Raw genomic sequence first — 12,758 nt, forward strand, 5'->3', positions numbered from 1 at the left:
CAACACAGTCTCACTAATTACCAGTGTGGAAGATGGAAAGCAAGACCCTTTTCTGGGCTCTGACACTGATTCATGCAGACATCCTTACCCTTTCTCTAACTTAGCTTTTCACTTCAGTAAAATAGGGGCAAAACTCACAGAACTGCAAGGATTTGTCCAATCAAGCTTTGAGAAATGTAACCACTTTGCATCTACTAAATAAGCACAAACAAAAAAGTAATTAAAAGTCCCTGAACAGGCATTTACATACACTGCTGAGAGAAGTGTTTGTCCCTCTTGAGTCTCTCTCCTTCCTTCTTTCCTCAGATATTTTCTCCAAGTACTCAGGAGGGTTTCCTAGGGGCTGGTACTCAGGTTCAGAACCACCAGCAGATGGACCCTGTGGAGACCAAAGAAAGTTACTGCTTTTCGTACGTCAGGACATCATCCACAATACACTGCTTTATCAACACTGCCATTTATTCAATAGCATGCTCAGAAACAGCAAGACGAGGCTGGAGAGCCAAGACCCTTACTTGGGAAGTGCCAACAAGGATGGGCTGGGGCAGCCTGCAAGGATCCCTGGTGGGTTGGAGGGCTGCTTTGACCCCTTCACTCCCATCTCTCTGGTTGAAGTCCAGCCCAGACAGACTGGCCCAGATGAGCAGAGAGGTCCCCAACCCTTTCTGCCAGATGGGGTTGGGCTCCCAAAGCCCAACAGAGACAGCTTTGGTGTCTCTGTACCTCAAATCCCAGCACTGCTGGCTCGAGGGTTGCTGGCACACACCCAGTTTGTGTCTCTTGGTGCAAACACATCTACTGGCGAGCACTTCACCCCCTCTCAAGCCCCTAAAATCCTATCATCCAGGTTGCAATGTTCCAGAAAAACATGTCTCACCCGAGATCACAGCAAGAGCCTGGAGCTGAGGGGGGATGAGCCTGTCTCACCCTGTCTAAGTGCCTGAGCAACTGGGTCATCGTTGAACCAACCACAGAGGAAGATAAAATCATCAGGAGCTGGCTCCAAACACCCCTGCACCTCTTGTGCTCCAGTTAGAGACAACATTTCCTACCAGTGACCAACAAGGGTTTATGGAGAGTGAGTCACTTCTTGGTTGTCATAAAAAGAGGATGAGAAAAGCCCCACCGCAGCTGCAGGCACTATTTCCTGGACTATCCCTTATCAGGACTGTCTAGTATGGACAAATTAACATCCGTGACTCCTCCAGCAGCTATGAGAGGTGACCTGGATACAGCCCTCTGATGTTATTCCTGGAGGTGTGCTGTATCACACTGGAAATTGGATCCAGCATGGAGATTAAGCCTTAACATTGCTAATAAATTCCTAATGCCCCTAACACAAGCTATCTGTTATAATTGCAAAGGATGCAGGTGACTAGATTATGCCTAGCAATTAGCCTGGTTACTCAAGCAAACAAGGGCTGGAGTCATGGCAGGGACTCCTCTCTTGGGCAATCTCAACCCAATCTGACAGCAGGATTGGATCCATCTCTACTGGGGCAGGAGAGATGCACCTAGATTACAGCTTCCGAGTAAGAAGTTGCAGGGTGAGTTCAACAGATAACCAGAATGGGGATGGCTTGAAACCAGCCCAACCTGTGCTGGTTTTTGCTCAGAAGACAAGAAGGATGGAGAGGAAGGGAGGAGAAGGATCAGCAGGAGGCATCACTGGAGCACAGGCTGGGAGCTCACAGGCAGCCAGTACACATCGGATGTGCAATCTCTTAATATTATTGCTGCAGCAGACCAGATGGACAGGAGCACAGATCTACATAACTACACTCCATCTGCTCCGCTGTTTATTTTCACCTTAGGGAGTCCTCCAGACATTGGCACACTAAACTGAACCTCCACCTCCAGGCTCTGTGCTTCTTCTGTCACCTCCGTGCTGGCCAGGGCATCATGAGAAGTATCAAACACCAGTGAATCCTGCAACATCAAAAAAAGTGAGTCAAGGTGGCCGAGATGAACCTGAGCTCCCAGGAACCACACATGCGAAAAGCTGGATCCTGACGCATTATTTCTGCCCACTGCCCTGTTTCTCCAGCATGCTCTGTCCCACCTGCTGGCCTTCCCAAACCAGAATGGATTGAGTAGCCAGCAATTCCCTGATAGCCGTCACCTCCAAGCCTTCTGCCAAGCTAGTCCTGCTTCCCTGGGACCGTTCTTGGTTTTGAGGCTGCCCTCATGATCGCTTCTCGTGCTTTCAGCTGCTTTGCTCCCCTCGCACACCCACCACTCCAGCAACCCCCAGCCCTCAAAGGGCACAAGTAGGCTGATGGCTTTGGAGGACGACTTCCAGCTACCTCCATCAACAACAAGGGTTGACCGATTCCTTTATTTCCACTGAAAAAAAAGCATGCATTGCAATCCCATCAGTTTAAGCTGAAGATCCAAGATCCTGGTGCGAGCCATTAGCCTCTTCCAGCTTAACTGTTTCTTACAGTGGCTGCAAGTCACCATAACCTCCCTGATGACAGAGGTAACCCTGAAGCCTTCAATGATTCATTTCTGTTTCTCTCTCATTTCCTTCCAGGTCTGTCTGCCCCCTGAGGATGACAGATGACAACACTCACACCATGCTTGGTGGCATGCAGAGGTACCTGCTTTCTCCTGGAGGTCTTGCTTGTCCTGGAGCCACCCAGCTGCCGCACCAGCCCGTCCAGCCCGTCCCGCAAGAGTGCATTGGAGAGGTCCTTCAGCAGTGCCAGCTGCAACCGATGGAGACCATTAAGGCAGTAGTCCAGTGCCACCCTCCTGTTCCTGACAGGAAGGTGTTCCATGACAGTGCAAGTGCAGCCACCCCAAAACAATGTCTGATGCATTTCCAGTGGGGCTCACAGGGCACCTGGTGAAGCGATGTGTCCTGACAGCCAATGGCTGATTTAAATACAGGTGTCTATGGTTTGGGCATCTAAGAGCCAATCGATGGTCCTTACGTGGTAGCTCAACCCATCCTAAGTAAAACCCCTACATTTGAGCAGATCAGTCAGTCCCTCACCTCCCTCGGTCACATCTCCAGAGCTTACAGAAAGGAGCTGAAGGTAACAAGCACAACTATAAGTACCTGCCTGGTAGACACTAAAAGCTGAGCCTCATCACACTTCCTGAGCTTGATGACAACCTTGAAAGTGGAGAGGGAGGCCACCAGTCTAGCACAGCTGTATTACACAGTGATTATTCACTATTATTTGTGTTATGAGCTAAGGAACAACCCAAACTGGACTTTGCGCTAAACAGGACACACAGCATGGCCAAAGCACGCAGAGGGCTGTGTGGGTTTCCTCTTGCTGGCTGTGCAGACCCAGTGTTGAAGTACAAGCCATCCCAGGTGGTAGCACCAAGCTCTGAATGGGTATTTGCCAAGTCTCAATGTCACATGGGCCTCAAAGCCACCATCCATCCCATGACATAGCAGCAGAAAAGCTGTCCAAGAAGCATTTAAATATACATGGTAAGCTGTAAAAGGAAATGTAATAACCCTGTTTTCTTGTGAGTGCCAGTGCTGGACCTGGGGGACCACACAGAGTCTCCAGAAGGCCAGAGGGAAGAGATGACAAAGCTTAATTACAATCACCTTGGCAGAAGGAAGGTCAAAGGAAGGCGTTACCTACCTTGATACCATTTGCTTCAAAAAGTCTCTCCAGATCCTGCAAGAGGAAAGAAGGTTCAGAACTTCTCCTCCTCTCTCCTCCAGCCCAGGAAGCTGGTCCTGCATGTGGCAGTGGCTAAGCCTGGGGGCACCCATCGGGTCCCCTCTGCCATCTCAACCCCAGGCAGAGAGGGAGGTCTTTCCAACATTAATATGCTCTATAATTTTTATTTTATTTACCTCCATTTCCACTCCTTTGCCTGGTGGACCGGGTTCTCCCTTCAAATGAACAAGAACGACTCATTAATTAAGTTATTATTCTGATGACCAGCAAGAAGAGGAGCTCTGAGGAGGGACAAGAGTCACATATCTCTGGCCCTTACTCTGCTACCAGCCTGCTCAGTGACCCCAGACAAATCCTCGTCGGCTCAGAGAGAGGGGCTGAATCCCACCCTGCTCAATGGGCTCCTTCACTCCTCCATTGGACACAGCTGCTGGCTGCATTTTGTAGGGCAGGCCTGGACCAGAGCCAGACATGAACATCATCAAAGCAGGATTTGGACCAGAGCTTTGCATCATCCCCTTCTCCATTTCTTGGCAACGCACAGTGTGTGAAGAAGCAAAGGTTTCTGAGGCCCCCTCAATGCTACCGATGCTGTCACTGCTGTGGCAGCTGTGCAGAGGTAGCAGCAGGGAGGAGGACGGCCAAGGTGCCCCCATGGTTGGTGGTCCCTTCTGGAGGTGGCTGTGGTCCCGGTGGCCCTCCGTACTGCCACACGCAGTCCAGGTCAAATATCTCCAATAGGTTGGACTGCCAACAACAAGTCCCATGCAGGGGCTGTCCGTCTCTTCTTGCCCACCATGGTGTGGTTTTCCAGGTGAGTGATCCTGGGCCACCGTTGCGAATGAAACGGTGGATGAGCTGCAACGGCTTGGGAAGTCCAGTGGTGGGGTGAGGAACATCTGCTGAGGTGGGGACTGACCTGCCTCTCTGACGGGCTTCATTTCACTGAAATCCGGTTTCTGTATCGACAGATTCCGGTGGAATGAAGGGCGCCAGGAAGGCCCTGACAGTGCTGCATCTCCATGCCAAGGTGTGCTTTGGGGGTGCACTAGCTGAACTGGGTACATCTGAGGCACAGCCCATGCATGTCACCTGGATGAGTCCTTGCCTTTGCAAAGCCCTGGATCGTGTGCTGATCAGGAGATCCACCTGTACTCGCTGATGCTGCCTTCTGCGGCATTTTCCTCTCCATTACGTGAAGGAGTTGGTCCTACCTCTAAAAATCTCCAGATGTGTGTGGTATCAGAAACCTTTTCTCCTTCCATCACTTTCTGATATGCTCTTCAACTTGCAGGGGGAAAAGAAAGGAAGAAGACATCCCTGAACATTTTAGAAATTTAACCTGTCTGGCTCCTGAACTTCTTCCTGCCTAAATGTTGTGTATCTGCTTAATCAAGTTGTAGGACTACAGCATCACTGTGACCACAAGTTTACGAGCCCAGCTCAGAAACTCTGCTTCGAAAACCCAATCTTTTTGGGGGGTCAGAAGAGATCTGAGATGGGTGCTCTTCCCCCCTGGCCAGCCCAACACAATAGCACCAACACAAAGATGCCGCCACATATTTGGGACATACCTTTGGGCCTGGAGGACCTCTTTCACCTTTCAAGCCATCCTTTCCACGATCCCCCTGTAAGCCAGCAGGAACACATTAGTTCTTCATCCCCTTTAAAATTCCCAGTGGAGATGCTGGTTTCATCATGCACTGTGATATTTCTTGCACACTGGCCCCAGACTAACATCATCTTTTCCACATGGACCAACCAGCCTTTTCTTGTAACTACCTCACTGATTCACAAAATTAGGTTAAATTTGGAGCAACTCTGCTCTTCACTTGAAACATGCTGCTTAAATAATCACATATTCAGCTTCAACACACATCTTCTCCAGCAAGGAGGAGATCTTACCTTGTCGCCTTTCAGGGTGATGGTGTTCTCCAGAGAAGACATCTGCAAAAAAAATGGAAGAAACCTTGCTCACAACGTGAATGATGATGCCTTTGATACAAGCTCTCACCTTCATGCGTCTTTTATTCCCATTAGCCCTTATCCATGGGCACAGAGCCAGCTGCTTTCTCCCAGATCAGCCAGCAACCTAAACCTGCTATGTTTGGACTCAAACTAAGAGGGAGCTGGCGCAGCATCTTTGCTTTCACAGGTAAGAGATTCAGCGTGGCTGTGATGTTGGTGTCAACATCTGCATTTCAATGAAGTCCCTCTCAAAGGGAACTGGGGTCACACAGACACCACTTCCCTGCTGCTCAGGACATTGCTTGGGTCCCTCTCTCACAGGGGCATTTAGTGGGATATTTGAGTAGCCAGTTGGGTAACTGCATGAGTGAGAACAAGCCTTTTGAACCCTAAGACCACCTGGCTGGCTGATGGAGCGAGATGGTTATGCATTAGCAGAGGAGAGTCTTGCCATACCCTGGAGAAATAAGGCTCTTCCCAGTTTTGAAGGGAAGAGGGGGTGCTTGATATCCCCAAGTCCCACTCCCAAACATACCAGAGGCCAAGTAGTGCAGAACACATGAGAGACAAGTGAACAGGAGCCCCAGTAGATAACAACATCTGAAAATGGGGCTGGAACCACAAAATGGGGTGGTTTCAAACAGCATGTTGGTAGGGTTGGGAGCGGAGAGCTGAGATATATGGAGAGAGGCATCCATCACCACAAGGCAATGACTCCTTGCTCCTGGCTTGTCCTGAGTTCTGAAGTGGGCAGAAACCACTGTTTTGTACAGGAATAACACTGCTGAAGGTGGTTGGTAGCATTTTGCCCACTTTGAAGCAGCCTCTTACTCAGATCCTGCCAATTCCTCATCCTTAGGGATGTAAGATAAAGTCTAGCATAGCTCTTCCAAGAGGCTGTGGCTCCCAGTCCTAAGGCAGTGGTTTGGTTTTGCACTGGAGTGGCTTTACCTTCACTGAAGCCAATGGGGTGAAAAAATGCCTCCTTGCACATTCATGTACTGAAACACCTTCCTGATCTCCTAAATGACCTTTCAAAATCTCTTCCAGCCTTATTTTTGATGAACCTGGGTTGAGTTGCTCGCTCTTCATCTGACCCAACTTGATGTGAGGCCTCTTATCCAAAGGAAAACTCCGTGCAAAGGCACAGGAGAGTCCTGAGCATGAGTCACCCCATCTGCCTAAGCCACCTTTCCTAGGAGGCATCCATCTGTCTGCCTTGACTATAGAAGGAGCCCAGATGCCTTGATTACACAACAGGTAGTGATTAAAGGTATCAGATGGGTTCATAGCTAGCTTTTAGTCTCTTCTGTGTCACAGTCTTCTTGCAGCATCAATAACAAGCCATTTGGGGTGGGATTCATATATATACCTGTAGAGGAGCTAGCTGCACTACTTTGTACCTTTGATAAGGCTAGGAGGGAAATCCACTCCACAACATGCACTGTTGAAAGCAGTAAGTTCTGGCAATGTGTCCTCCATGGTACCCAGGATTCATGATAAATCTCAATATATCCCTTCCCTGAACAAACGTGTAAGTCAACAGAAGTAGGCATTACTCACAATGCTTCCAGGAGTCCCAGGCAGCCCAGGCTCACCCTATGAAGACACAACACCACCATACCCCACCCCCCAAAAAATAGTGAGTGGTGCAATTCAACACTTTAGTCCCCAAACAGACTCCCTCTCATGCAAGGTTATAAATGGGAATGTGCAAACCTACAGATTCGCCCTTGTCTCCCTTCTCTCCAGTGATTCCCTAGGAGGTGGAGAGAGAGGCAGGATGAGAACAAGCCATGGTAGGGGAGGAGGCCTCAGCAGTCTCCCCTCTTCTTCCCAGCTCAACATCCGACAGACTAACAAGCCCATCTTCGAGCAGCTGAGCTAATGAAATCCAGATTTCAACATCTCTCCTGTGGAGGAGTTCTCTGGTATTTAATAAGGGGTGAGATTATTAGCCTCTTCCACAGTGGGTAGGCTCATTAAGGACTTTCCCCTAGTCAGCTGCTCAGTTGCACAAAGTTTGTAGAAACACCATGTCTTTGAGACCTCTGACAATGTAGCTGATCTCAGCCAGTGTTTTCCAAAGCTATTAGAGGAAGATCAGAAAGACAGAGCCTAAGTGCATCATTCCCCTTCCTCACCAGACTGAGACAGTGTTAAGCGTTTTGTTTCCAGCAGCGTGGGGCTGGGCAAGTTTTTGCACTCAGAAACCCCCAGTGCACAGTCCTGCTATTTAACTTGTGCTCTAGCTAATCAAATAAGAAGGGAGAAACAGCCCTAATCTTCCCTTTGAAGAGGAGACCCCCTCCTCAGGAAAGAGGGAGGGAGCTTTCTATGCCTCACAGACTGTAAGGCAGAAAAAAATACGGTTGTTTCTTTGATTTGCATTGCACTATCCCAAGTCCTCCCTCTCTCAACTGCTCCTTTAGGGATTGCCTTACATCCTTTCCAGGTTGTCCTGTATCGCCTTTCATCCCTTGCTCTCCAGGCCGTCCTGGGAGTCCAGGCGGACCCTGCAAGAAAGGATTCGGAGAAGCAATCAGAAATCATTTTTGAGCACATCCAGCAGGTCAAAAAAGTAAAACAAGCAAGGAAAATGCTACCCCTCTATGATTTTTCCACTCAGGAAAGAAATATTTGCATGTGGACGTTTTTAAGTGGGGACTGTCATTGGGCTGCAGAAGGAAGTTGTCCCCTCCTGCACAGACCAGGCATGCCTGGGCAGCAGCAGAGCAGCCTCCCCTGATGCCCCACCACTCACCTGGCAGAAAATTATAATAACAACAATTATTACCCTGATTCCTCTCTCTCCTGGTTCTCCAGGGACACCAGCTTCTCCCTAAAAGAGAGGAGTAGGAGCTTCTAAAAGCTTTTTTGGCCTTTCTTTTGCAGCCTTTAGCTTTGGAAGATGAAACCAAAGCTAAAATAAGAGAAAGAAAAACCAAGGGCGAGATGAAGAGAATTCTTCATAGTCTCGTTCAACCTAAGAACAAGTAAACAGGAAATAAATTGAGCAGGGGTCAGCTTCAAAACAAATCAAAGGGTGTCATTTTCCAGCTGCTGCTTAACTAACCCATGCAATGTCTTGCCCAGAGGGTTTGAAGGTGTTAAAGATTTATGTGGGGTGACTAAATTAATGGAAGCAAAGTCTACCAAGACCTATCAAACCCACGAGACATAATCTCTCACACAGGGCATCCTGCTTTTGCATTGTTCCCAGGACCTCCAGGGAAGTTGGTCACTCTTGGAAGTGAGATGCTGGGATGGATAGACCTCCACTCTAACTCAGTGCAGCCCTTCTCCTACGCTGCTGTACCCAGAGCTCCAGCTGTGAGTGAGCCTGCTGTGTTTGGTACCTATGTAACTCTGGAAGGTGTGGGCTCCCCGTTGATTACCTTGGTCCCAGAGGTGCCTTTCTTCCCTGGTTCTCCCTACAACACAATGCAAAAAGTGCTAGGTTACAACCTGTGACCAAGTTTTTTACTCTAATTTCCTACTTGGGTGAAAAGCTCTTATTTTGAAATCACTGGTGACTCTCAAGTCAGGGGTGTTGGGCAGCAGTGCCTCAGGATGAGAAACACGGCCGTTTCTTTTTTTTCAGGCCTTCCCTTGGTGATTCTATTCCACTTGATGTTCAGGGATTGACTCAGCCCTTTGAACTGAAGTCTTTACTGACTGTGGTTAGAAGAAGCTTCCCTGAAGCCAGTTATGATGCTTTTCTGAGGGACCGCCTTGTTTGATTGTAAGAGGGAACTATTATGCCCTAAAAACAAAAGCAAGCCCTTCAGGGCTGGTGTGACTGCACACCGTGCTAGTTCCCTGTACGTCAGACAGATGAGACTCAATGATGAAAGAGTATGATGTTGAATAAAAAGTAAGAAATGCTGTGTCCAGGCAGTGTAACGCAAACACCATGGTGCCACACACTTGTTCCACCTGGACTAAGGGTAAAGAGTACTGCCCCGAAACATAGCCTAAAGCATGCCCTAATGACAACCTGCAAAGGATCTACCTCTTCACTTGCAATGAAAGAGTGGGCAGAGCAAATGAGAAGTTAGATCCCTTGATGAGCAAACCATCATGCCTAATTAAAGGTAGTTTGTCCAGTCTCATTTGTTGACCACTGTTGTGCTGAGACCTGTCTCTTCCCCAGCTAGGCTTGTATAACATGCATGTTTCTGACTGGTCCCATCTTGTCATTTGTTCCTACTTGCTACTGCAAGGGCATAACCTGGAGTTGTTAGCTTGGTACAGAGTGGCGTACCAAGGGGTTCAGCATGACCATCTGACTGGATTGTTAGCTTCTGCTTACATCTTTACCTCTTAGACCAGTCTCGCCTGGTTTCCCAGGTAATCCTGGTTCACCTTTCTCTCCCTTCAGACCTATATCTCCCTAAAGATAACAAGACTGTTGTTACATTCCTCTTCTGCATTTCATAGTCCTCACATTTTAGACATTGCGGGGCATGTTCAGACAGCATGCCAGGCCCCATGGCCATGCAATTGCTTCCACACTCCTGGCTGAAGCTTGGGCTCAGAGCATCTATCCTGTGCTAGGAAGGGCTGTGCTTATAGCATTTGCTTAGCAGGCTAGGCTGGAAAGCATCTGTCTCTAATGTAGTCCATCCAGACTCCACGATCAGCCTTGGCAGACACTACAGGAGAGACTCTTCTGAAGTTCTCCACCTCCAGGAAGTTTTGCAGCTCAAATGAAGTGGCCCATTAGCAGAGACCCAGGAGACAGGTCCGCTCTTGAGACCGTGGCGTGGACACAGGGTCAGTTCCTGTTTTAACTTCTATTCCCATGTAAAATCAGTTGAGCTCTCATGGATGGGTACTTATGCATCTGCTCTGCTTGAAGTTTGTACAACAGAGACCTTCCTCATCACTCAACCACCTCACCATGCCTTCTCCCAACCCAAAATACCTCTTTCTGCCTTCTCCACTTTGCAACTGCATTAACACATCTTGTTAACACATCCTGTCTTGGATGCATCTCATTTATCTCTTTTGACATCCAATTTCTCCATGCTCATGAAGCTGATCCAGCCTAAATATTCTGTTCACTGGGCTATGTATCATGCTGTAACATTTCCCAAATCCATACACTCCTTCAGCCAAGCCTGGGGAGCAATGCTGTTTAAGAAATGTACCGGCGAGACAGATTCACTGAACAAACACCACATTTGGGATGTTTTCCAGACCTCTCTTGACCAGTTTTGAACCTTTGCTAGGAGGACTCCTACAAGCCAGGATTTGCAGAATTTTTTAAAGCCTCATTAAAGATGCAAGAGCAATTTTTCATTGTTTTTCTATGCAGGGCTCTGCGTGTCATATGGAGACTCCAGCAAAGCAGAATTTGTTCAGACCTTTCAGCTTTTGAACACTCCCCATATTTTGACACTAGCCCCATGGCAAAGATAAAACCCCACTGACTCCAGATGCTTTGGGTTACACAGACATCAGTCATGAGACAATGCTTTATGTGTTGCAATGGCTGCGTAGACTCACCTTCTGACCTGGTTTGCCAGACAAACCTACATTTCCCTGCAGAAATACAGACCGTTAATCACATGGCAAGAATGATATAGGTAGAATAATTTCAAGTGAGGGTCTTCTGTTGTATCTAAAGGGTGTAAACCCCAGACTCAGTGCTGCAAAGCTGCTCTTTGATTGCAGGTATTAGCAGCTGAAACAGTGTAGTAAAATGCAGAGAAGGGGAAAACAGATGGTGTCCTAAGAGAAGTGGGGTTGCTGTAAGCACACACTGTCTAGATGTATCTGTCTTCCCCACTTTTGAAGCCAGTAAAAATTTGGTGACTAGCTTTGACAGAGGGCTGGGGACTGCAAAGATGTTAGGTTTTGCAAGTTTTTGTTGGTTTAAAATGAAAGGGACTATTAATATCTGCATAGGAGGGAACGCTGAGGCATTAACCCAACCCTTACTAGACATCAGTGAACTCATGTGGGAGTCATCAGAAGCTTGCACCTTCTTAGACACAAAAATCAGGAAGATAAAGGTCAAGTTCACTTTCAGGACACAAAGCCATTGGAAATGGGGCTTCCTTGGATTTGTAGAACTACCAGTTGAGCATTGACTGTCTGTGCTTTCTTCCAGAGTCATGAGCAATCCTCTCTCTGCATTTTGGAGGAGCCCCCCTTTGCACCTGACTGTGGAAGACAATGCTAACTACCCCATCACACAAGACCACCACAGGATCACCAACCACAGGGTGACAGCCCAGCTCCTTGTCACCACCCCAGTATTAATTTCCTCTGGGGTGAAGGCCAGCAAGTTCACATGCATGGAGACAACAGAGAGATTTTGTCTCTGAATCTCCTGATTTACCTCCTTAGCCCTCCCCTTTCCACATCCAGTGTATTGCCCCACTCACCCTATCACCTGGGTCTCCCTTTAGCCCAGGTTGACCAGGAATGCCGAAACCTGGACTTCCCTGCAAAAAATCAATGATGATGCATGTCTCAGTGTTATGCTTGGGGAGCTTTTCCTCTCTGCAACTCTGTGTATGACAGAGACACAGCTAGGGCTAAACCCTGTGCTGGTACTACCTCCCAGTTTGTCCTTATGGCCGCCACACGGTCCCTCTCCCGTCCTAACAACACTCCTTGTCACCTCTGAGAGATGCTATCGTGGAGAGCCAACTTTCACTAGAGTTGTTATTTGGGGAACCCAGGATGTGCGTTGGTTTCCCCATCCCAATCATGCAGATCTTGGCTGCAATTCTTCCATTGCAATGCACAAGCTGTGGTGGCATGACCCTGCTCCACTCATCTTGCTCTTGGGAACGTGTCCTGTGCCGTGCTCACTGTTAGCAGCCTCCACCCCACCACCATTTTGCAGCCCCCTCAAGGGTCAGCCTGCTTCCCATCCTTGCTATAACTGCTGGGAGTTAGTTGCCAATGCTGTGTTTGGTGCTAAGCAAGATGGAGAGGGAGATACAGTCTCTTGCCAGAGCATCTTCCAAGCTCAGGACATAAAGCTTCACATCTGCAGCTAGCAGGAAAGGACAGAGCAGATCCTAGGCATTTTCATTAACCATGGGCGGCCGGGTGAGCTGAGCATTGGTAACTCTGTCTCTCTCACTGACTTTCTTTCAAGGAGCTTTTGAC

General features: G+C 48.4%; 1 protein-coding gene across 1 annotated transcript in view; it reads right to left on the bottom strand.

Moving 5' to 3' along the window:
• The window catches only part of LOC140649644 (uncharacterized), a 147,318-nt gene that overhangs the window by 48,847 nt on the left and 85,713 nt on the right, over positions 1-12,758 (bottom strand). The window contains exons 42-56 of the mRNA XM_072857137.1: positions 12,023-12,082; positions 11,139-11,174; positions 9,940-10,020; positions 9,023-9,058; positions 8,422-8,466; positions 8,069-8,140; positions 7,348-7,383; positions 7,188-7,223; positions 5,562-5,603; positions 5,231-5,284; positions 3,833-3,871; positions 3,615-3,650; positions 2,577-2,711; positions 1,810-1,929; positions 251-379 (exon numbers count right to left, since the gene is read on the bottom strand). Of these exons, the coding sequence (XP_072713238.1) occupies positions 251-379; positions 1,810-1,929; positions 2,577-2,711; positions 3,615-3,650; positions 3,833-3,871; positions 5,231-5,284; positions 5,562-5,603; positions 7,188-7,223; positions 7,348-7,383; positions 8,069-8,140; positions 8,422-8,466; positions 9,023-9,058; positions 9,940-10,020; positions 11,139-11,174; positions 12,023-12,082 (957 nt within the window). The remainder of the gene's footprint in view (positions 1-250; positions 380-1,809; positions 1,930-2,576; positions 2,712-3,614; positions 3,651-3,832; positions 3,872-5,230; positions 5,285-5,561; positions 5,604-7,187; positions 7,224-7,347; positions 7,384-8,068; positions 8,141-8,421; positions 8,467-9,022; positions 9,059-9,939; positions 10,021-11,138; positions 11,175-12,022; positions 12,083-12,758) is intronic.

This window comes from Ciconia boyciana, chromosome 1, assembly GCF_034638445.1.
Source record: "Ciconia boyciana chromosome 1, ASM3463844v1, whole genome shotgun sequence".
In the NCBI taxonomy this organism is placed as follows: domain Eukaryota; kingdom Metazoa; phylum Chordata; class Aves; order Ciconiiformes; family Ciconiidae; genus Ciconia; species Ciconia boyciana.